This window comes from Dromiciops gliroides, chromosome 1 (genome assembly GCF_019393635.1).
Source record: "Dromiciops gliroides isolate mDroGli1 chromosome 1, mDroGli1.pri, whole genome shotgun sequence".
Classification (NCBI taxonomy): domain Eukaryota; kingdom Metazoa; phylum Chordata; class Mammalia; order Microbiotheria; family Microbiotheriidae; genus Dromiciops; species Dromiciops gliroides.
Window position 1 is genome coordinate 152,587,328 of NC_057861.1, and position 25,730 is coordinate 152,613,057.

The following is a 25,730-nucleotide window of genomic DNA, read 5'->3' on the forward strand; positions in this document are numbered from 1 at the left end:
TACAAATTACCAATTAATATAAACCATTTAGGTTTTTTAACACCATCCTGGTGAAATAAGTAGCAGATCCCAATCTCTGCATTTATAGGTAGGGAACCTGAAATGGGAGTATAGTAAGTTTTTCTTGTTTGACATCATTAAAAGGAGCACTGGACTAAAACCAGTGTCTAGGCTTCTGCTGAAATACCTTACCAAACATGACCTCCTCTTACACTAATCTGACTTTTGCTGCTTATTTTTCTTCATGGCTTTGTAAACTAGGTCATCGCAGTACAGTATGGGATCTGAAGATTTGCTTCTGTAAAATACTGACTATAAAGATTAAGGGGAAGTATGTAGGAGGAAAAGCAGAAAGAACAGGGAAAAGGAGCCTTCAAGATGAATAGTGTGACTAGGTGCAAGGGTTCATTGTTTAGGACATTCCCACAGGATATATGTCCCAGTCCACTGGGAGTGAGCACAGTACTAAAACTGAAAGAAATGACCTCAATATGGCCTTGCATTCAACCTAGATTGTAAAATGAACCTGGATTACGTCAAAGAGCCTGGGGAAAGTCATGGGAACTGTGTCATGGGGAAAATGCCAAGGCAATTCCATTTAAGGAATAAGCAGAGAGTTGGGGGAGGTAGACCTTAAGAAAGCATGAGAAGCGTGATGTTTTTGCAGTGATCCCTGGTGACATTGTAATGTAAATATTTTCTCAGGTCTGATTTTTTTTCCAACTGTTTTCCTCTCATTTTCTTTCTTTGTTTTACAGTGGATGGAACTGAGGTTCAACACTCTAGCAAAATGCCCACACTGCAAAAAAATGTAAGTTCATTACCAGTGGAAGACAATGGGAAATGAAGTTCTTCAAATAAATTGGAAGAGCTCAGAATTGTCACTTTAGGGAGATCCTGATTACAGACAGATTGGAGGATGTCCCTAGTGCTTTTTCAAACCTAGAAAAACTTGCAAAAATACACCCTTAAACTTAATTAATGTATTCTGATGTGAATTTTAAGTGATTTGGTTTGATTATCATTCTCTGAGGGTATAATCAATTTCAACATAAAAAAGAATTTAAATAATCTACAGTAACATAGTTGGAACTTTTAAAATGGTCTTGGAGATTTACCATATTTTGAAATAAGAAGGATTTATTCTGAAATGTGTTAGGATTTAGGAGACAAACAAAGCTGTTTTATGAAGTATTCTATAGAGCATTGCTAGTTTCTATCCCCTTTCCCCTTTTTCATATTTACATTGTTATTTTGAGATACAGACCTTATATAGGTTGTGTATTCATATCAGCAAAACTTGTAAGCTGCTTTTTCTCATGAAAACCAATCATCATACCATGGGAATGGATATCAACCAAGCAAGTAACTAGCATTTATTAAGTACCTGCTGTATACTAAAAGTGGGGGATATAAAGACAAAAATAAAAGTCACCCCTCAAGGAGCTTACCTTCTATGAGAGTAGATAACTTCTGAATCCATAAGTATATACAAAAAATGCAAAGTAAATTTGGAGGAGGGCCCTAGTAGTCAGAGGGATCCAGAAAGATTTTGTATTATAGGTATCACTTGAATAGAGATTTGAAGTAAACAAGGGAATCTAAACTCCAGAAATGAGGTGGAAGGACATTCATTAGAAGTTCTTCTTGTGATGGGGAACTCACTACCTTTAGAGGTATTCCATTCTATTTGTGTACAGCTTGAATTACTGGAAACATTTTCTTTTATTCACATACATAGCGTCTATATAACTTCTGCCCATTGTTGATTGATTCTACCCTTTGGAGCCAAGTAACATCAGTCTAATCTGCCTTCTATTTGAAATTCGTTCAGATATGTGTAGATTGTTAGTATATCAAAATCCCTCACAAATTGTTCCCTTTCCCAGACTTCAATGAACAGTGTCATAGTGGTTTCTCCAAGTAACAACCACCACAACAATAATAATACAAATATTATCTCATTTGATCCTCTCAATGACCCTGGGAGGTAGGTGCTATTATTATCCCCACTTTACAGAGATTAAGTGACTCAACCAAGGTCATACAAGCTAATAAATGTCTGAGGCTGGATTTGAATTTTGGTTTTCCTGACTCCTGGTCCAATACTCTGTCTACTACACCAATGGTGTCAAACTCAAATAAAAATGATTACTCTATACATAAGTAAGTATCCTTTCAGGCTACTTACTGACAATTAAAAACATGTAATGTTACCTCTGTTTTATTGCATTTTTATTTATTTTTGTGAAATATTTCCCAGTTACATTTTAATCTGTTTCAAGCCATACATGGGAGGGTTTCCAGCCAGATGTTTGATGTCTCTGCACTACACTACCTAGCTATCTCTGTTTCCTCAATACCTATTCTCTCCTTAATCACCTGGTCTCTCTTCTATCTCTGTTTTCTCACAGATCAAGAATGACCTTCTCATAATCAAATCCAGTGATATTTCTCCCATATTTATTCTCCTTGACTTCTCTTAGCAGCCTACAGATATCTATAATACCCCCTCTTCCTTGCCTTCCCCTTTTGAAAATCTAACCTCGCTTAGTTTTTGTGATTTGTTGCTCTCCTGATTCTCCTCTCTTTAATTGACTGAGAATTCTCTGTCCCCTTGACAGCTAGCCATTGAAAGAGCACTGGAGTTGGAATCAGAATAACTGGGTTCATATCCCAACTTTGTCACTACCAGTATGACTTTGAGGTAGTCATTTAACCCTTGTTGGATTCAATTTGATCATCTGAAAAATTAAGGAGTTGGACTAGGTGTCTTTGGAAGTCTTTCCAGCTTTGAGTGAATAGTCCTATGATCGTCTTACACAAAAATGCGGCTGTTCTACAAAGTTCAGCCTTTCTACCCCTGCTTTCCTGTCTTTTTTCTTTCTCCCTTAAAGATTATTTACCTTACTACTCAAATACCCCAGTGTATGTGAAAAATCAAGTTACAATGAGAGAACAAGAGCAGATAAGTGTAATATGAATTAATTTAGATGTATTTATATATCTATGTATTCCACATTGTGAATCAAGGACCATGTCTCCAAAACTTTATTACCCAGGGGCAGCTAGGTGGCGCAGTGGATAGAGCACTGGCCCTCAAGTCAGGAGTACCTGAGTTCAAATCTGGCCTCAGACACTTAATACTCACTAGCTGTGTGACCCTGGGCATGTCACTTAACCCCAGTTGCCTCACTAAAAAAACAAACAAAAAACAAACAAAAAACTTTATTACCCTTATATGATTCCTAATATATTCTGGATCAGGGGATGAATTCCCTTGAATCTAGCTTCCTTCATGATTGGACATGTGGGTTTGGTAATCATTCATCATCATTAAATCTCAGTTTCCTCATCTGTAAAATAAGAGAATGGCCCTGATAGCCCGTGTTGTTTCATCTGGTCCTCACAGTCTGTGATTATGTGATTTATCATGATGAAGAATGTTTTTAGTTATATCACATCCCAAGACTCACTGTCAAATCACAGGATCTTAGAGTAAGAAAGGATTGCCAAAGTTCATCTAATACCCCACATAGCTCAGCAGGGATCTCCTCTTCAACATTCCCAACAAGTAGTCATTCAATCTCTTCAAGACCTTCATTTAGGGGAAACGCTCTACTTCCAAAGGCAGATTATTCTACTGTTGGATAGCTCCCTTAATGTTTTCCTTCCCCTTGAATTTGCCTCTCTACAACTTTTGTCCATTGTACCTAGTTCTGCCCCTCCTGCCATTCTTGCATAACTGCCCTTCAAATATTTGTATAGAACTATAATACTTGTGCCTTTCCTCCATCAATTTATATACACATACATGTATATGCATGTACATATATACACATGCATGTATATGTATGTATACACATGCAAACACACACATATATGTGTACATATGTACACACACACACCAATCTTATCCTAGAGGCACATAGGTGGTACAATGGGCAAAACACTGGCCCTGGAGTCAGGAAGACCAGAGTTCAAATCTGGCCTCAGATTTTTACTAGGCATATGACCCTAGGTAAGTCATTTAACCTCTATCTGACTCAGTTTTCTAATTTGTAAAATGGGGATAATAAAAACCCCTATCTTCCAGGGTTGTAAGAATCAAATGAGATAATACTTGTAAATCATTTTGCAAGCCTGAAAATGCTAAGTAAATACTAGTTATTATTATTGGTAATAATAGCTCTTAATTATTCATTGTTTCAGTAAATCTTCATATGATATATTCCACACTATCTTGGTCTCCCTTGGAATGCAGTCCAGCTCATCATTATCTTTCCTAAAATGTCATATGTATAAAATGAGCCAAAAGATCCAGATGTGACCTTAATAGTGCTATGGTACTATTACTTCTCTCATTCTGAATGTTGTTTGTATTTATGATAAGTTTGTATTTATGATAAGATTTTTTCCTTATGATCCCTGATACAGAACTTAATCAGTGTTGATTTACTTATTGCTATGTGACAATAATGGATCTGACCTAATGTTAGCTCACTATTGGAACTTAAGATAAAAAGACTTATTTTGACTTCAATTTTATTTCTTTGGTGAAGTAAAATCTTCGAGAAGCATCAGTATTTGCTAATGGCTTTGCAGTTTAAATATCCAGAGTGACGTACAAACTGAAACAGACTAATGTTATAATAATTTAAGCAAAACATTTGACATTTCAAGAAAATTCCTTTGTAGATATTCATAAAGGCATTCCTTTTTTTGCCTCTACCACAGTATGCTGACAGGGTTTTGATTATTTCTTAAAGACAATGTCATTTTACCAATTATTTTTGAAAAATCATGAATAAGCCCTGACTAGCCAGTTAATGAATGTTTAAATTGTAATCACAAGTCGGTATGTTAATTAAAAGAACTCCAAAAGAAACTTGGGGTATTTATTTTAATACCTTGAAGAGAAATGCCAGCAAAATGAAATTGCTTAAATATTTGGCACCATTTCAAAAAAGAATGTTTATGGCATTCTAATCACATGCTAAACATGTGAGGATAGGCTTGTATTCTTAATTCATTTGAGAAAGATTTTGTTCTTATCATATGATTATTCATTGCTGCTATGAATATTTCTCTAGTAGATCTTTTAAAATATTAGAATAAAACAGCATACAAATGAAGAAAATAAAATACACACTTTTTGTCAGAATCCTCTTTCTTCAAAGCCAAATTGAAAACATAGTGAAATTATTTTCAGGATCCTAGAGGAACGCAATTATCTCCGTGTTTTTCAAAATCCGCATAAATGCCTAACACAGTGTTACATAAGTAAGGAGCATTCAGTTCACAAAATCACATTATGTGAGAGAAGTATTGAAGAAAAACTGTATAATAGTATATTCTTTACTGTAGTCAGAATCCAAGCATTTCTAGATTAAAATCAGAAATATCCAAACTGAGTGCCCCCATGTCCTTGTATATAGCACCACAGAAGACAATTTCACAATATGATAAAACATCATTATATAACTGAGAGTAAGTTAAAGGTTAACATTTTTCTTCATTGAACAGAAAAATAATCACTTAATCTTTTGATCATGCCCTCGGGGAATCATTTTCTTAAAACCACTCAATTCCTCTATGACTAATCCCTTCATGAGCTCTTCCTGGACATCTGGTAACAGGTAACCTAAAGTAATTAAAGAGACCTCTTTCTTTTCTTTGGTGGATCATTATCCTTATCCCTTCAGAGTACTAGTAAAGAGTATACTCCTCTTATGTGGATTATTCAAGAGTCCCCCTGGTCTTGGCCTCAATTGGTCACAGCCCTAACTGCTTCAAAGGAGACTTGTTTCCAGGCTGACATATAGAGAGAGAAGAGCAGAACATCATTTCAGAAACTGATGAAAACTGATAAGAGTTTCTCTTATGAATTAATCAAAGACTTCAGACTAGGATAATTTAAAAGTATAATTTTAAAAGGTTGAGGAGAAGAGATTGTCTTCTTCCATGGCAGGAACCTCAGCAGCCATGTAGTCCAGAGGAAATCCCACAGTAACATACCTGACAAGTGGTGCTCCAGTCTCTAAATTCAGGCAGCACCATCCCCTCTTGAAGAAGCCCATTCCACTTTGGGATAGCTCTAATTTTAAGGAAGTTTTCCATAACTTTAGGCCTAAATTTGCTTCTTCATAACTTCCATCTTTTGCTCCTAGTTCTGAACTCGGGGGCCCAATGGAGCAAGTCTAATCACTTCTCCACAAGTTCAGTTGTGTCTGACTCTTTTTTTGTGTGTCTCTCTGACTCTTCATGACCCCATGGATCATAGCTTGACAGTACTGTCTAAGGGGTTTTCTTGGCAAAGATACTGGAGTGGTTTGCCATTTCTTTCTCCAGTGGATTAAGGCAAACAGAGCTTAAATGACTTTCCCAGAGTCACACAGCTAATAAGTGTCTGAAGTCAGATTTGAACTCAGGTTTTTCTGACTCCAGACCCAGAGGTCTATCCACTGAGCCACTTAGCTGCCTCTTTCTCCAGATGACAACACTTCAAATACTTTGAAATAAGTATCATGTAATAAGTATCTTTCTTTCTTTCTTTCTTTCTTTCTTTCTTTCTTTCTTTCTTTCTTTCTTTCTTTCTTTCTTTCTTTCTTTCTTTCTTTCTTTCTTTCTTTCTTTCTTTCTTTCTTTCTTTCTTTCTTTCTTTCTTTCTTTCTTTCTTCTCTTTTTTTTTGCAGGGCAATGAGGGTTAAGTGACTTGCCCAGGGTTACATAGCTAGTAAGTATCAAGTCTCTGAGGTCAGATTTGAACTCAGGTCCTCCTGAATCCAGGGCTGGTTCTTTTTCCACTGTGCCATCTAGCTGCCCCCATGCCTTGTTCTTTCAACTGATTATCATGATGTGGATGCAAAGTCCTTTACCATCTTGATTGCCTTCTTGTGGTTCCCAGAACTACACACAATGTTCTAGACGAGGTCTAATGTGGGCATAATATTGTCAACAAGTCAAGTCAACAAGCTTCTATGTGACAGGCATTGTGCTAAGTGCTGGCAATCCAAAGAACAGCAAACAAAGTCCCTGTTCTCAAGGAATTCACAGTCTAATGGGGAGACAACATACAAATAATTATGTATAAATAAGATATATGCAAGGTACAATGGAAATAATTTTAGAGGAAAGAAACAATGGAATTATCACCTCTCTATTCTTCGAAGCTATGCCTCTCTTAATTCAACCCAAGTTTATATAAACCTTTTGGACTTCCTCCTTACACTGTGAACTTGTGTTGAGCTTGCAGTCCACTAAAACCCTCAGATCTTTTTCAGAACAGCTGCTATCTATCTATGCCTCTTTAATCTTATACTTCTGAAGTTGAGTGTTTTTCTAAATGCAAGACTTTCTATTTATCCCTATTGGATTTAATCTTGCAATGATTAATAATTGCTAGTATTTATTTATATAGCATTTTCAAGTTTCAAAGTACTATATAACTATTATCTTCTTTGATCCTTACAACAACACTGGGAGGTAGTTGCTATTAATATTCCTATTTTACAAATGAGGAAAATGAGGCAAACAGAAGTTAAATGACTTGCCCAGGATTACATAGCTAATAAGTGTCTGAGGCCAGATTTGAACTCAAGTCTTCCTGACTCCAGGCCCAGTACTCTATCCACTATGCCAATTAGCTGACTCTTTTAGATTTAGTCCAGTGCTATAGCCTGAGAGTCTTTTGGATCCTGACTATCATGCATTATGTAGCTCTCTCATAGCTTTATGTCTTCTGCAAATTTAATAAGCATGGCATATGTGCTTTTTTTAAGGTCACCAATAAAAATGATTATAAACACAGAGTCTCTGGCTTGCCAGATTGACTGACATTGAACCATTAAAAGCTTACTCTCCGAGTCCAATCATCCAGTTAGTTCTGAATCCATATGATTATATTCTTGTTTAATACACATCTCTTAATATTATCTAAAAGAATAGTATGAAATAAATAATTTATCAGAAGCCTTGCTAATATTTGATAGACTCTATCCATAGCATAACCATTATCTATTAGTTTACTAATCTTGTCAAAAAAGGAAATGAGATCTGACATGATTTGTCATTCATGGAAAAAGAATAAACATTTATATAGTAAATCACCGAGGCTGCGTTTGAATTCAGGACTTTTTGATAACAGGCCCAGGGCTTCCATACTGCTTAGTTGCCTACATAATGAAGCCATGTTGACTCTTTATAATCACTGTTTTCCTTTCCAGAAGTTCACCAACCATCTTTTTAATGATCTGTGATAGAATTTTTCCAGGAATAAAAGACAAGCTCCCTGGCCTATGGTTTTTATACTATATTCTTCCATTTAAAAAAAAACTGAGACAACATTTGTCCTTTCATCTCATGGCACCTCTCCCACTTTAAATAATTTTTAAAATTTCAGTGAGAGTGGCTTAGCATTTACAACTGCCTGTTCCAATAGAAATTAACTTGGGCCAAGTGACTCGAACTCATCAAGGGCAACAGGTGTTCTCTTCCTACACCCTACATACCTACAATAAAAACTTCCATTACTTAGCACAGTGCTTGGCACATTGTGCCAAGCTTATTAACTGACTGAATTATTTTGAAATAATTTTTATTCTGATGTTTCTGATACAATGATCATTCTCTTTGGGCATGTGGTGGTGGGGGGAACAGAAACAAAAAGTTAATTGAGCATCTCTACCATCCCTGTCATGTCAGTATTATCTGGTCTCCCTAGAGCAAAGGTCCTGTCCCTTCTCTGAACTGGCTTTCACTTCCCACATATCAAATATGTCTTTAACTTTTGTTGTTCTAAGTGTCTCTCTCAATCCTCAGCGTATTCTGAGCTTTGGTATTCCTTGTGGGAAGCTAGGTGGCTCAGGGGATAGAGTGCCAGCTCTGGAGTCAGGAAGACCTGTTTCAAATCCAGTCTCACAGACTTAATAACTGTGTGACCCTGGGAAAGTCACTTAACCCTGTTTGCCTTAGTTTCTTCATCTATAAAATGAGCTGGAGAAGGAAATGACAAATCACTCCAGTATCTTTTCCAAGAAAACCCCAAATGGGGTTGTGAAGAGTCAAGTGACTGAACAACAAATTCTTTATATTTTTCAGGACTGTGCCAAGTTATCACTTTTGATGATACAGTAATAATAACTGATATTCATTTGGCATTTTGGAATACAAAGTTTGTGTTTCCCCTTCCCCACCTCCCTCTGCCTCTGTTTCTCTGTTTTTCTCCCTCTGTCTCTTTCGGTTTCTGTCTTTTTCTCTGTCTTTCATTCTCCTTATCTTTCTATCTAGTCTCATTTAGTCCTCATACAATCTTTGAGGTGCATAATTCTGAATATTTACATTTTATAAATGAGGAAAGGGATGTTCATAAAAGTAAAATAATTTACCCAGGGTCACTCAATCAGTAGTGGTTCCAAGGATTGAACCCATTACTTCTGACTACCACCAATCATTTCCCCCACTATACAATAGTTTTTACCTTTTTCTTTTCAAATGGGAATTGAATTTATTCTCTTCCTTGTTTCTCCATTTTCAATCTCAGAAGCAGACATCAGCATGGAAAGCATAGTGGTTTTATTTTTGTTGTTGTTGTTTTGGTTCATTATAACTGTAAGAACAAAGTAAGATTATTGAATCTCTTACAAAATTTACAGGGCAGTTTGGTGGCACAGTGGATACAGCACCAAGCCTGGAGATAGAAAGTCTAATCTTCCTGAAAGACTAAAGTCAGTAGGCCTGGCTTCGAGATCCAACTTAGTCACCTAGTAGCTATGTGACTTGGGACAAGTCACTTGTATCCACTGTTCTCTTATCTATAGAATAAGATTGTGGACTAAAGATCTCTAAAATCTAGCTTTAAAAGTTTAAAGGAATCAAATAAAGTATATACTCTAATTGATCAAATTGAATCTAATTAATTTCACTGATGTGAATATTCTTTCCAACTCTACAGATAGCATCAGATCCATCCATGCCTGCTTGACCTGTGTAACAATTCTTGTCCACATCCTTCCATAATAATCATATGGATCTACCCAACATTCTAGGCATCTTCCTCAAATTCTCTATACTTTGCACAGAAGCCAGTATAACCTACAGACTGTCCATTGGTTGTTCTTTTCACTTACTTCATGACTTAAACACTGTTTTTTTCTAATGATTAATTTCTTAGACATCTTTTACATTATTTCCCCTGCATAATTCCTCATTTATAATGTGTTATAGCTCCCTCATGCCAGTTTTCTAACTCTTGATTTCCCTTTGGGTTTCTTTGGAGACTATAGTGATCCATAATTCTTAGTCATTCAGCATCACCTGAAAGAATATCAAGATTAAAAATGTGGGCCTTTGTTTAAAGGAAAAACCTGAGGCCATTAAAAAGATATTCAATTTCCCAAAAGCAATACAGCCTGATACTCTCCTCTTCTTCAATTCTAGGTCCAATTCTGTTTGCATTGTCTAATAAAACCATATCTTTTATTCATATACTAAGAGATGAGCTCTAGAGGTTTTTCTTTCAACAGTGTAGCATAGCCTGGACACTCTTCATCCACTTGGAATATGCACTAAACCCTAACAAAGTTTTACTCCAGTGCCTCATGATGGCATAGACATGACCCTAGATTCCTTAGGACTATGCCAATGGAGCAAAAACTTTGTCAGGTTCTACTCTGTTGGAAAGGCTCTGGATATGATCCCTCTAACAGACAGTTTCTGATTTCTGAGAACCAGCCTAGCTAAGTATCATTATCAGTAGACTGGCCACTTGGTGATAAATTATTTGGCCATGGCAACACATGAAATACAGGGAAAATGCCCTTGTTTATCATGCAACCAAATAAAATCACAAAAATGAAACCTAATTATAATTTATCAAAGAGAAAATGACTTGTAAGTGATGTAATAATCATTTCTGAGTGAGTTGTCTGTATATAGTCAAATCAAAAACTTGTTTGAACAAAGATCAAAACTAATAGTTATAAAAAAGGATTAAAGCTAAACTTGTTTCCTTTCTAATTTCTTTTTCTCTTAACACAGAAAAATACATTTATTTCAGATTTCTGGTTCTTTGAACTTTAGATAAACATAAGGTTACTTACTGTATTAACAAACTACCTGTGATAGTTTTTAGTAGGTCCACTGGACTATGCCACATTTTATAATCCTTTATTTTTTTAAAAAAATTTTTGGAGGCAATTGGGGTTAAGTGACTTGCCCAGGGTCACACAGCTAGAAAGTGTTAAGTGTCTGAGGCTGGATTTGAACTAGGGTCCTTCTGAATCCAGGGCTGGTGCTCTATCCATTGTGCCACCTAACTACCCCAATCCTTTATTTTTTATGATTTCAGGGGACCTTTAAAGCCAGATAGAGCACACCAAACAAAGAAAAGACTATTAACCAGATTTATGTTTGACATAAAATCTTTTATGTATGTACTATAGTCTATTTCTATGAAAGGAACTATATTCTTTGGAAACATAAGAAGATTGACTTAGAAAAATTGCCTCTTTGTATCCCAGACTGATTAGAATTTATCCTCTTCAATGTACAATTTATTCCCTATTAGACATTAAGGGGAGCATCTTTACTCTTTAAGGCTACTAAGGGACCCATTAGTATTTAAAATTCTGTATTAATGTTTAAAATTTTTGCTTTTCCCTGCACTTCCATCCCAGCTTGTTTATTTATTATCTGTATGATTCTGGGCAATAAAATGTTGTCACTTTGATGTCTGTGAGGATTAGTTTACTTAATAATAGCAGAATATCATTAACTTCAGAGTCAGGAAGACCCTGGTACAAGTCTTGTCCCTGATACATACTTAGGCAGTGAGATGGGAATCAGGAAGACTTAAGTTTCAATCTTGCTTCAGACAATAACTATGTGACCTAGGGTAAGTCACCAAACTTCTCTGTGTCACAGTTTCCTTGCCTATAAAATGAGGGGTTGGGCTCTTTGATGTCTAACATACCTTCCAGTTCTAAATCTGTAATCTTATGACATAATTCTTTTGCTTTGTGATCCTCCATTATTATTTCAGTGCTTAATGCCTCAAGCAAATCTCTAGGATTATAAATTGTAGAGCAGGTGCGGATCTCATTGGTCAAGGTAGTTCCTTCATTGGGAATTCCCCATACTGATGCAGCTTCAGATCAGCTCAGTCAAAAATATGAAGGCAATGGAATAAATGTTATCCAAGTATCAATCCTAAACTTACTGGGATTTGGTCATAGGTATCTATTTCCTTCATAGCTATGGGGATTTTGTGGGTACTTCTTTTCTATAAATGCCTCTGGCTAACTCAATTCAATTGAATTAGTACTTGTCAAATACCAATTATATGTTAGTCACTGTGTTAATTTCTGAGGATATAAAGATAGAAATGAAAACCTCTATCCTCAAAGACCATTCTACTATATATACAAAGTAATTTAGGCTGGGGAGCACTAATGGTTGGGAGGCTGAGGAGACTCAGGGAGGAATGCACTAGTTAAAGAAACAGCAGCAAGAACATTAGCAAGTTTTCTGGCTTATGGTGCCAGTGACCAATTAATTTTTCCTATTTTTTTCATTTAACTTCCTGTAGTTTGGTGTGAATCTTAACAAAAACTGGGGACCTAATTTTGCTTTTGTTATACAGGACTTTTGAGATGCTTTATGTCTGTGAGCCAAATGCTAAGAATCTCAACTAAAACTTTGTCAGCATCAAGTGGCTGAAGTCCCATTGTAAGAAATTCAGGATATTATATAATTATTATTGCTCATAGAAAATTGCAGAGCACTAGTAATATCTCAGTTCTATTTATCATTGTATGAGATAGATGAGAACTTCCTTCACGATATGAAGAGACTTGATTTTAAGAAAAGTTAAGTAAGTTGTAAGGGTGGTAGTACTTTTAAAATTATTTTTAGTTATTTCATTAGATACTTCCCAATTATATGTATAAAATTACAATCTTTTTAAAAAAAATTGGAGTTCCAAATTCTTTCCCTCCCTCCCACCCTCCCTTCCCTTCCCCTACTCCCTGAGAAGGCAAGCAATTTGATTTTGATTAAACATGTGAGGTCATACAAAACATTTCCAAATTAGTCATGTTGCAAAGGAAAACACAAACAAAACAATACGAATAAAGACAGTAAAAAGAAGTATGCTTCAATCTGCATTCAGAGTTCATCAGTTCTCTCTGTAGGTGGATAGCACTTTCCATCATAGGTCCTTTGGAATTTTCTTGGATCATTTTCTTGATCAGAGTAGCTAAGTCTTTCACAGTTAATAATCATTATGATGTTGCTGCTACTGTATACAGTGTTCTTTTGTTTCTGCTTACTTCACTTTGCATCAATTCATGTAAGTCTTCCCAGGTTTTTCTGGAAGAATCCTGCTCATCATTTCTTATAGCACAATAGTATTCCAACACAATCATATGCCACAGCTTGTTCAGCCATTCCCCAAATGATGGACATCCCCTCAGTTTCCAATTCTTTGCCACCACAAGAAGAGCTGTCTTTGTATGGATAAGTCATTTCCCATTTTCTTTGATCTCTTTGAGAAATGGACTTAGTATTGGTATTTCTGGGTCAAGGGCATGCACAGTTTTATACCCCAATGGGCTTACTTCCTGAATGTTCTCCAGAATGGATGGACCAGTTTGCAATTCCACCAAAAGTACATTGGTATACTACTTTCCCCCTCATCCCCTATAGCACAGCAAATGATAACATTTTCCTTTTGGGGGGGGGCAGGGCAATGAGGGTTAAGTGACTTTCCCAGGGTCACATAGCTAGTGTCAAGTGTCTGAGGACGGATTTGAATTCAGGTCCTCCTGAATCCAGGGCTGGTGCTTTATCCACTATACCACCTAGCTGCCCCAACATTTTCCTTTTCTTGTTATGTTAGCCAATCTAACAGGTGGAGCTATCTCAGAATTATTTTAACCTACATTTCTCTAATCAGTAGTGAGAGCATTTTAATGTAACTATTGATAGCTTTGATTTCTTCTTCTGAAAACTGCCTGTTCACATCCTTTGATCATTTATTAACTGGGGAATGGCTCTTGTTCTTATACATTTGTCTCAATTCCCTGTATATTTGGCAAATAAGGCCTTTATCAGAGAAGCTTGCTATTTTTTTTTACCAGCTTCCCATTTTCTTTCTAATTTTGGCTTCATTAATTTTGTTTCTACAAAAACTCTTTTCATTTCATGTAATCAAAATTATCTACTTTATTTCACAAATCCCCTTCTACCTTTTGTTTGGTTGTGAATTCTTCCCTTACCCATAGATCGGATAGGTACATTTTCCCCCATGCTTACATAATTTATTTATATCACTAAAGGGGGTAGGATAGCATAGTATAATTCTCCCAGTCTTTTTAACACTTGGATCCCTTTTTAATGCCAAAGTATTTTATTAAACCCTTACCTGATAGGGGTTTATGTCCATACATAAAATACATACATAATGGAAAAAAGCTACTATGAATTCAGTAATGCTTTTACAAGAATATGCATTTTATTAGTCTGTGCTGTCTCTAGATATTTAAAAATGGTAATACAATGTTTATTAGATATATTCTTCAGTCTACATAAGGAATGTTTGCATATTTGGGGATTCACATATGGATTTGTTGACCTCCAGAGGTTTGTAATGCACATGTTGAGAATCACCGGTCTGGTGGACAGACCATTGGTCTCTTATAAAACAAGAGGTTTGAGTTCTAGTCTCAGCTTGATCACCGACTAGTTGAATGATTTTGGGCATCAGCCATCCTTTCTGGGTCTTGGTTTCCTCATGAAAAATGAGGATTTTGTATGAAAAAAATACGCAGTTCTATTCAGCAAACATTTAAATAAGTTTCTACTCGCTGTGAGCCATTGTGCTAGAACATAATGTCTATTATAAGAAAGTATGAATATGTAAAGTGGAGAAGTATTTTCTCTTATAGTATTTAGAATTCAATATGTTTCTGAATTGAATTAAATGTTTAGGTATTCTGCCAACAAATATAGGAAGAAAAGTAGAGGTTAGAGCTCAACATTCTATTTAATCTGAGGTGAGTACGTACCTTTCATCATGCCCCTGATTGCTAGCCTGGATACATGCAAAACACTTCCAGGAACTTGCTTAGCAAGACTGGAGGAGAGGGGGCAGCTAGGTGATGCAGTGGATAAAGCACCAGCCCTGGATTCAGGAAGACCTAAGTTCAAATCCGGCCTCAGACACTTCACACTAGCTGTGTGACCAGTCACTTAACTAACCCTCATTGCCCTGAAAAAAAAAAAAAAAGACTGGAGGAGAGGAACCAGAATTGCTGCTCTCTCTTTGTTTCTCCCTCAGTAAAAAATTTGTGGTCCTGGAAAATCACATCCAGTACAAAAGTACCATTTATAGGTATGCATCAAAAAATTAATCAATAGGCAGAGAACATAGACACAGGTAATTAGTGCATATACAAGCATATAACATCCACATTACAGTGATGTAGAGGACCATTCGCATGAGTCACATGCAGAAAATACATAGCATATGTTGCATCTTTAGACTAAATACATAAATCTGAAAAGACATAACATAACACACTAGGGTTGCATTTGAGTGAAAGTCAACAGAAATAGAAGAAATATTGTTATTGGGCTAAACCAATAGATGAGGAGTTCAGGATATAGCTCTTAAGCCAGGCGTGGAGATATGATCTAATAATTAATTCATTCGAATATCTGCTAGAGTTATTGCACCCCAAAAATGTGTCTGATGTTATATTGAAAGATTTATAATGTTGTATATATTATCAAATAGTGCTGCTATAATATTTTCTTTTGCTTAACTATATTCCTTTGTTATAGGGGAGAGATTTGAGGAGTTTCCAGTGGGGATTAGAGGGGGTGCTTATGGAAACTGATAGTGATAGAAAAAGGGAACAATAGATTCTAGCCAAAGGTAGAATTTAGTCACATGACCTACCACAGCCTTAGCAGAATCACAGTTGCAGGTAAAACCCAAGGGTGATAGAAAAATACATGATGCATATGCACAGAATATGGTACATTACTAGTGAGACTTGCGCTCAGTAAGTAGATGTAAAGTACATCATCCAGTATGAGTGACACTGAAAAAGGAAATTGACCTGTCATGGAGTGAAATAGGGGAATATAATAGTCCTATACTGCATTGGTTTCCTAACATATTAAAAAGGGTCATAATAACAAAATAGCTGCTTTTTAATTTTGCCTTTTTTCTTAACCTGTTTAGTTCTGTCTTAGGAGAGATCCTACCTTAACCTTGTCCATTCTGGTTATTCTCCTATATTTCTCCCTTTCACTGTCAATTTTTTTTTTCATTTTCTTATAATTAATTCTGGGTATAGGCCTTATATTCTAGGTTCCATTATTTCCACTGTACTGAAATTTTTTTTTTTCTCCCGGGTCAGAAGTGACCTAATTGGTAAATCTCCATTGGCCTCTATAGCTGTCTGTGAATTAGTAGGTAAGGCCTACAGTATTACCTGAGACACACTGAAGGAGGTTAAGTAACTTGCTCAGAGTCACAAAAAGGTAGAGGTAGGATTTGAACCCAGATCATCCTGATTCCAAACTCAGCAGAGATAAGTCCATGACTCAAGCCACTCCCTAGAATTTAATCTACTAAATCAAAGCAAAATTACAAATCCTTCATATTCTTGGAGCTTTCCTGACAACAGCAATGTCTCCTTTATTTTTTGAAACTTTCTCTTCTTGGCTTCCATGATGTTACACTATTCTTATTCTTCCATTTCTGTCCCCTTACAAAAAACTGCTTTTCTTCCATCCACTTCTTTTATATGCGCATTTCCGAGTCTCATTGCTCAGTTCTTATACAGTTCTTCTCAGTAATCTCAACCACTTCCCCCTTTTCAACTGTCACCTTTCTATAGATGATTTCTAAATCTATATCTTCTACCAATCTTCTCCTGATCTTCATTCTAAATATATAACTTCATACTTAGAATGTCTAGCTGGATGCCCTCTTGGTGCCTCGAAATTCAGTATTTCAAACTGAACTCATCATCTTCTTTCTCAAATTAGTTCCTTTACAGACTTCCTTGATAATGGTACTATGGGAGAATGACATATAAAATCACAAGAGTCTGAGGGTTATTTAGTACAAAAGAACAATCCTTTGTACCATAAAAACCTCTGAGGGTATCATTTTATGACAGCATGGTATAAGAGTTAGTCCTTTGAACAATGTTGTCATGCCTTTTTAAAGGGGTTAGTAAAGTTCATTTGAAAAGAAGTGCATTGATGACTAGGAGTATGCCCAGAGGAGCAGAACCAGGATGGTAAAAGGCCTCAAGTTCATACCATATGATTGGTTGAAGGAACTAGGTATGTTTTGCCTGGAGAAGAGTCAGTACAAGGTGGACATTCTCTTCAGTTCTATGAAAGACATCATTACATGGAAGAAAGACTAGAATCATAGCATTCTTTTTATAGTATCAAAGAGCTGAAAACAAAGTAGATGTCCATCAATGGGGCAATGGCTAAACAAATTTTGCTACATGGATGTACTGTAATATGAGAAACAATGAATAAAGAATTCAGAATATATATATATATATACATATATACATATATATATATATATATATATATATATATATATGGAGTATTGTTAAGTGAAATAAGCAGAACCAAGAAAATAATATTCACAGCAACAAGTACAAGAATGTAAATGAAAAGAACAACAAAAGCAACCCCCCAAAGAAAAACAAATGGAAGAATATATAATCATAATGTCTAAGATTAGCCTGAAAGAGGAAGTGAGAAAATGACCTCTTCCTTCTTAGGATGACTATGGATGTAGAATCATGTTTCTTTCATTTGAATGTAATCTTCCTGCATACTTATTGCTGAGCACCATGATAGGCTTATAGTATTGTAGGTGCTTCATAAATCCTTATTGATGGGTGGAGTTACTATCAGTTTATGTTGATAAATTGATTAGTTTTGCTAAATTGTTTTTCTTCCTATTTCATATTCTTTGTTACAAGGGATAGCACTTTGGGTGGAAGAGGGAGAGAGACGTATTTGGAAATGAAAGTGGTAAAAAATATCAATAGAAATTTAAAAAGAATAAAAGAAGGGCAGCTAGGTGGTGCAGTGGATAGAGCACTGGCCCTGGAGTCAGGAGGACCTGAGTTCAAAGCCAGCCTCAGACACTTAACACTTACTAGCTCTGTGACCTTGGGCAAGTCACTTAACCCCAATTGCCTCACACACAAAAAAAAAGAATAAAAGAAGAATTACATTTGTTCTGCATGACACTAGACAGAAGAAATAAGAGCAATGGGTAAAAGATACAGATAGGCAAATTTAGGCCTGCAGCTATACTAAAAATAATGCCTTCAGAATTAGAGTTATACAAGAGTGAAATGGCATGTCTTGCAAGGTTCGGGTTACAACACAATCCCTCCCCACCTACTTCAGTGGAGATCTTAAAAAAAAAAGGTTGTATGACCACTGGTCCTTTACATTGAAAAAGAGGTATTTTGTGTGTCTGTGGTTTGTTTGTTTTTTGCCAGGTACAGGTTAGAGTAGATGGCCTTAAGAGGTCTCTTTCAGTTCGAAGATTCTGTATTTAATCACTGGGCACACTGGGGCCAAGGTACCTGAATCTGTATTCAGTAATAAAGAGCATTCAAAGAAAAGACCAAGCTGCCTTTGTTTCTCAGAGAACTGTTTACATCTATCCCTTAAATCTGCCCTTTTGTGAGTGGCAGTGCATATTTCTTTAGTCTAAAGGAAAGGTCTTTATAGATTTATCCAATTAGTGATTAATACTTTCTACTATTTCCTCACATGGCCATATATATATATATACATATATATGTGTATATATATATATATATACATATATATAATATTCTTACCTAATTTCATGTTCTATCCTCCCAATTAAGTTTCTTGACTACCTATCCCCCACCCCATCCCCCCATTTCCTTGCTGCCTACTTGGTGTCTTACACACAGTAGGCACTTCATAAATGCTTATTGGATTGGATTAGATACATGGATATAGATCAAAGGGGTATATGAAAGATAACAGATTTAAAGAATAATTTTAACCTAGATGTTGAATGTCTTTTGTTGTTATGCACACACAGTTCCTCAGTGGGTAGTGCACTCCCCCGAAGACGTTGCTGTGCATATATTACCATTGGAATGATATGTATTTTCATTGGAGTTGGACTAACTGTAAGTGTTATATTAATGTTGAGGTTAATAAAGTTCTCTATTTGTAGCTCTACAACATAGTAGTATCTAAAAGAGTTCTGGTCTTGGAAATATGGGTTTAAATTTGTCCCTTACTACTTACTTGACTGTAGCAAGTCATTTAACTTGGCTCATAAACTTTACTATGGAGTTAATGGGAATCAGTTGGCTTTTACTTCTTGCTGGGACTAATTTTGCCACTGTCCTGTGGCTCATTCCTAATGAGACATTAGCACTATGGGTATGGAGTGCAGAAAAGCTCGTTTCTCCCTCCCCCCCCCCCAATGCATGCTAAGAGAGAAGGATCCCATATTAAGGTGAGGGGCGATTTACTCTGAGAAAAGAACAGAGTTTAGTAGACATAAAGAGTAGGCTCGAAAACCTGAAGCAAATTAATCCTTTTGCAAACATTTAACTTTTATTCTTCTCTCTTTCTCAAGGAAAATGTACTTGATCTGGTATCATTCACTGTACTACCTTTACCCACTCTGGTCCAATAGACCAGGTATTTTTTAGAATTTATCTGTCTCATAATTTTATAAAGCTAATTGTTATTAGATATTTTTATAAATGAATAAAGATCTGAGTACATCTACTTTAGGTTGACTACATTTTACCCTCATATCAAGCTCAATGATTTAGTAAATATTGTTTGGGGATGGTTCTTTTTTTTCTCTCTGTTGATATATTTTTAGATGCTAAGTAAGAATGAAAGTTTTTAAAGTAGTATTATTCAGTTTTTCATCATTTAAGGTGCCATTTCCTCAAATGTTCTAACCCTGAGTTATTTTGTTTTTCTTTTCATTTTAGGTTGGTACACAAGATTTTGCCAGGCGATTTCATGCAACCTATGTTTCTTGGGCAATTGCTTATCTTTTAGGCTTGATCTGCCTAATCCGAGCTTGTTACTGGGGAGCCATAAAAGTCAGTTATCCAGAACACAGTTTTGCATAAGCTTGCTTCTAGTGATAGATTGATGCAGGTGAGAATCTTTAGCAGTTCTGGATAAAATACATGGACATTTTGTAATCATTTTCCTTGATGGATTCCATTCTAAGTACAGTAGTTCCAAGTTGGGGGGAGGGTCTTTAAAAAATATCCATTGCACTGCATTATATGCAAAGAATTTGTTTTGCTGCTAGATTTCCAAGCTCTGAATAATAAAGCTATGTTTACATGTTTATTTACCTATCTTATGAGGTACTTTAAAATTCTTCACCCACATTTTAGGTTTTACATCTCATTATTTAAAAAAATTTGTTGCATTACTTTATGATCTGAGTATTTAAGAGCAAGAAATGTTAATCAGTGTTTCTAAAATAACCTCATAATCATACTTAGGTTTTAATTACAGCTGTATCAAAGTGGCTTGCTTTAAGATCTAAGCAATAAGCATTCTGCCTGAACTTACTGTAACTTTTACAGAAGATCATAGTGACCTTATTCAAAACACAATGTTTGAATCTACTTTCGAATACTGTGACACTGTTACTATAAGGAAAACATTTGTAAACACTGTATGCTTGTTTTTCAGGTAGAAAGAAATAATATTTTGGTAGCATTGAAATAGAATGATAAAATAATCATTTGTCCACTACTGGATAAAATGTTGGATAAATGTCTCTTCTCAAGGATCCCAGAAGTTATTTTTTTTCTTTCTGATTTTATTTGTCTGTCCCAAAAAGCCCTGAACTAGATTCATGGGAATTTAATTTTAATAATTTGTAGGAGTCCCTATACCCAGTCTGGGGAAAGTGTTTCATATAATGTTTTGTAATATATAGCTATCTTGTAGAAAAATGTAGGGTCACATTGGTTTGCTTCTTGTCATTTGATTGTGGCAAAATTTCCCTTTGGGGGCCATTATATATTGGTCATATGGAAAGGAAGTTATTGACATTTTATGCTAGCTAAAAGGATGAGTATACAGTTAGCCTTACCGCTCCATCCTAATATAGCTGGTCAATTAAATACCCACTTTATATAAGGTGGAATAAGCAACAAGAAGCAACTTAGTTTTCTAAGAATTCACAAGGGTTAAGGGACCAGCTCTCACACTGCCCATCTTTGCAATTTTGAAAACAATTTTTTTGCAAAATCTAGAGAGAATGTCCTGAGCTCTTTATAATCTAGTAGTTCTTAATTCATGGAGGTCGGAATAAATTAGATATTCCAGGAATAAGAAAAATATTTTAAAATATTTCTGTATCTAATTTGGTCAAGAAGACACTCATAAGATAATTAGGAATATAGTAAGTGTAAACGTCAAAGGGTAAATGATGATTAATGTACAAATGCAGTAGCTCAGGATTATAATGTACCTTTTAAAAGTACACCAATAAAGACAATTATTCAAAAGTTTCCCTGTTTTCCCTCCATGTAATTATTATTATTAATTAACATATATCTTCTCTGACTGGTCTGTATCATTTGTGATTTTATTTCATAGCAGCCCTCACAAGGAAGAAGCAAATTTAGGGCAAGTCCTATTAATAAGTTCCTTTGTATTTTAGAGTATGGAAACAAGTTATGAATAGATGGAAATAGCTTCCTTTTAAGAATATGCTTTGTCTTAGAAAACGTAGGCATATTTCTTTATCCTTATTCACAGATGCAATTTATCCCAACAATTATTAACTATTCATTTTTCAGGATCATATTATTTTTGAAAATACAGTGAACTATGCTCCTTAGAGGAGTTTAAAAGGAACCAAGGACCATTTATAATGGATTTGTTACATTCAATTATGAAAAAAATAAACTGTCAACCCCCAATTATTTCAGAGTTGATTATCCAGTTTGTGTATTTTCCAACCTATTCTTCCCCCTTTCTGTAGGCATTTCTCTAATTCCATCAGAGGATAAAGAAAGAAACTAAAATTCAGATAACTCAATTTGGTTAATTGCTAACAGTTCTGATTTGTGATGGGGGATTTGAAATTATTGCCAAAAATGAGGTTTAGAAAGCATCTGTAAATTTAATTTATTCATGTTACCCATGTCCCATCTGCACAGATATTTGAGAAATTGTTTTATTCATCTAGATCTATCATTCATATCTTTAGAACAAGTGCTTTCAAAGAAGTCACAGAAAATTACTTAAAAGGAAAAGATTACATGAGAGTGAGTTTAAGAAAAAAAAAAGGGCTCAGCTATAGCAACAAATCTACCTTGATTCACTCTTCTTTCTTTTCCACAGAATATTGCCATTTTCCTACAGGAGGGCTTCAGGTATCCTGCAATTAACCAAAAACTTGGTTAATACGAAGGACTGATGGTTTTAGTTACTTCTTTGGGACAACTAATGGAAATTTTAGCAGAGTAGGATGGGGCTTATTTTCCCTACTGTTTCTCATCAAGCATTTAGCTTTAAAAAAGGCCTTATGGCATGAAGGGACCATGCTATATCTTTGTTAGGTCTCCTGTCTCCACTTTTTCTCACCTTCTCTGAGACTTTAGAAAGACCACTCAGATACATGGGGATTCTGCATATGGAATCCATTGCCAGGTAGCATCTACATGAGGGGAAAAGACATTGTAATAGACCTAGCTGGTATGCCTTTTAACAGAGCAACAGAGTGGAATATAGGAAACCTAGGTGGCATGATGTGCAGAATGCTGGGCTTGAATTCAGGAAGGCCTAAGTTCAATTTTGGCCTCAGACACCTACTAGTTGTGTGACCCTGGGCAAGTCACTTAACCTCTGCCTGCCTCAGTTTCCTCATCTGTAAAATGGGGATAATAATAGCACCTACCTCCCAGGGTGGTTGTGAGGGTCAAATGAGACAATTATGAAATGCTCAGCGTGCTGCCTGGCATATAGTAGGCACTATATAAATGTTAGCTATTATGATTTTTGTCATTATTATTTTCCTGGATTTGCCATAAAGGCGTGGTTATGGAAAAATCTCTTCACCATTCTGGACCTCACTTTGCTTTGTCTATAAAATGAAAAGGTTGGATAATCTCTAAGATACCTTTGGCTCTAACATGATCCCAAAGGATTGTTCATGAAAATTGTTCCAACAAATAAATTATTTTTCCTCACTTCTTCCCTTGTCATTTATTGTTCCTAATGTTTTATTTCTCCTTTCCTAAATCTCTCCTCTGTCTTCCTTCTGTTGACTTTTTCTCCTTTCACTTGGTTCTCTAATCTCAGTGATAATAAAAATACAATGTAGACCAACAAAACTGTAGAAAACTAACAGCCAAAAAATTTTAGATCCCAAAATTGCTTATTTTCTTCCATTTTCTCTGTATACAAAGTGTGATCCATTTTAGATTGTAATCTCCTTGAGGCCAGGAGTTCTGTTAACTATTCTTTTTCTTTAATCATAGTACCTAATTTCTGTGTCACCTAAATAGCACCATGCTAATATATACACTTAATAAATGTTATTTTCACTTTGTGTCTGCTTATGTCTTGTATCTTTTCTCTCTCATCAGTATTATTAGGTATCATTTAATAAGTGTCTATGAATACATGGTGCTTCAAAGGGCAGGTACAAATCAAATTTAAAAGACATTGTCCCTACATTCTAAAATATCTAGCAACCAATTGTTATTTGGACAAGCACGCTGAGCAAATGAAAGGCAAGATATAAAAGACCATAGTTAAATGAAAATATTAGAAACCAAGATAGATTAGTGGATTGGGATTGGTGAGAGTGGATCTTAGAGAGGGAGAAGGATTTTTTTTTTAAGTCACCATTTCATATTGCAGTAAGAATAATCTTAGAGCATTCTTGAAAAAAGAGGGCTTGCTGATGTGTATGGTGCTGTTGTCTAAGCATTGGAAAAATCATGTGATAAAGCATGGCCAGAATAGAACTATGTCAAAAGCAAAGTACAGAGACTAATAATGGGCAGAAAAGCAGTGGGGTACGATTCTAGTTTATGAATCTTCAGTCTTCCTTCTTTCTGAAGGCCAAGTTCTTTTTGAAGGGCCTCAGCTCTTGGTGGGTTATGTTAGGAAATGAGTCTGCCTGTGGCCCTGAGTAGGCAAGGATCTCTGAAAAGGCTCTGCTTCTAAAAAAAAAAAATCATCTCTACTAGTTAAGAGATCCTTTTACGATCTACTATTTTAAAATACAAATGTTCCTATCAGTAATATACATAGCCATAAAAATAAAAAATGCAAGAATTGTTAGAATCTAAAGGTCACAGGATAGGCATCAGAAAACAGGGTTATTGGCAAGGGCCACTGTAAACCCAAAAGAATTTCATCCTTGTCCCATCAATCTTTCCTGGAAGAACATGTAGCAATTACCTAACTACGATAATTTTCTTCCTCAACACTTAGCTGGAATCCACTATTCCAAGGTAGTGGGAATTTAGAGTGAAGAAGAAGAAAAGGTCACTTTATAAATAGGAACACTGATGGGAGAGTACAGTGGGGCACTTAGTGGGAGGACTTTGGCAATGAATGTGAAGGCAGTAGAAAGAAGGGATATGTGGAGGAATGGGTTCAGGAAATGAGAAAGCGTTATGAAAAGTGCTGAGAATGAACTACCAAACTCAGATTTTGCTGAGGGTCCTTTTGGCACTGAAAAATAATAAACCCATCTTGATATAGAGTTGTGCTAGGCTGCTTGTGCTCACTTTGTAAGAATGCCATATTTAGTAGTCCTTGTAAATGGGAATCACGAGTTTTGTCTTGACAGAGATCATGAAGAGGAATATCAGGATCTCAATTGCCTTCCCTTCCTAATAAACAAAGAAACGTCAGATTCCATGAGTCACTTGGCAGAAGTAAGAGGTACAGTGATGGTAAAAAGCCCCCCTTTCCCACTGGTGGGGCGTTCAAATAGCAACTAGCAAGCTATTATCTAGGAGTCCCCAGCCCAAATCAGGCTCCCCAATCCTTTTCTAGCCCTCACCCTTCCATGTCTGGTTATTCTTGACCCAGAAAATAACCTTACAAAAACTAAACAGGTTGCACAAGTATTCACGCCTGCCTTCCACTGGGGAACTGGGTGAGACGTGACCTCAGTACATCTTCCCTGACTGCCCCTTCTTACTTCAATGAAGTTGGCCTGAATGAGTCAACTGACTCCCGTCTTGTCCTGTGTTGTCTTATGGGGCTCCATCCTTTCTCCTCCACCTTCACTCAAACGATATGGAGGTAGGAGTGATATAATACTTATAAAATAATGATGTGGTAACAACAAAGACAACCATATGGGACAAATGATAAAGCCACAGCTATGAATATAAATGTGACTTGCCCATGTGTCTTCAAGACCTCTCCTGGATATGGCCCATACAAAAGAGAGGCTGATTTGAGATCAACTAGATCCTACTTAACAACTTTGGACCCCAGTCTATTGAAGGAGAGACCAATGGACAAGATCACTTTCTCCCAGCAGGGGAAAGGAGCCTGGAAAGCTGGCTTCTGTACCAACAAGGAGAGAAGGTGGCTGCTCAATAAGCCACCATGTGTTTTACAACCATTGTTGATAGAATGGTATCTTAAAGAGG

General features: G+C 36.0%; 1 protein-coding gene across 4 annotated transcripts in view; it reads left to right on the forward strand.

Moving 5' to 3' along the window:
- PIP4P2 (phosphatidylinositol-4,5-bisphosphate 4-phosphatase 2) overlaps positions 1 to 23,617 on the forward strand; it is an 88,496-nt gene extending 64,879 nt beyond the window's left edge. For 3 of the 4 annotated variants that reach the window (XM_043971184.1, XM_043971202.1, XM_043971208.1), the window contains 3 exons: positions 759 to 811; positions 19,142 to 19,232; positions 20,061 to 22,443. In XM_043971184.1, coding sequence (XP_043827119.1) covers positions 759 to 811; positions 19,142 to 19,232; positions 20,061 to 20,204 — 288 coding nt within the window. In that variant the 3' untranslated portion in view covers positions 20,205 to 22,443. The other variant, XM_043971194.1, reaches the window with a different exon arrangement.
- Positions 23,618 to 25,730: the final 2,113 nt, after the last annotated feature.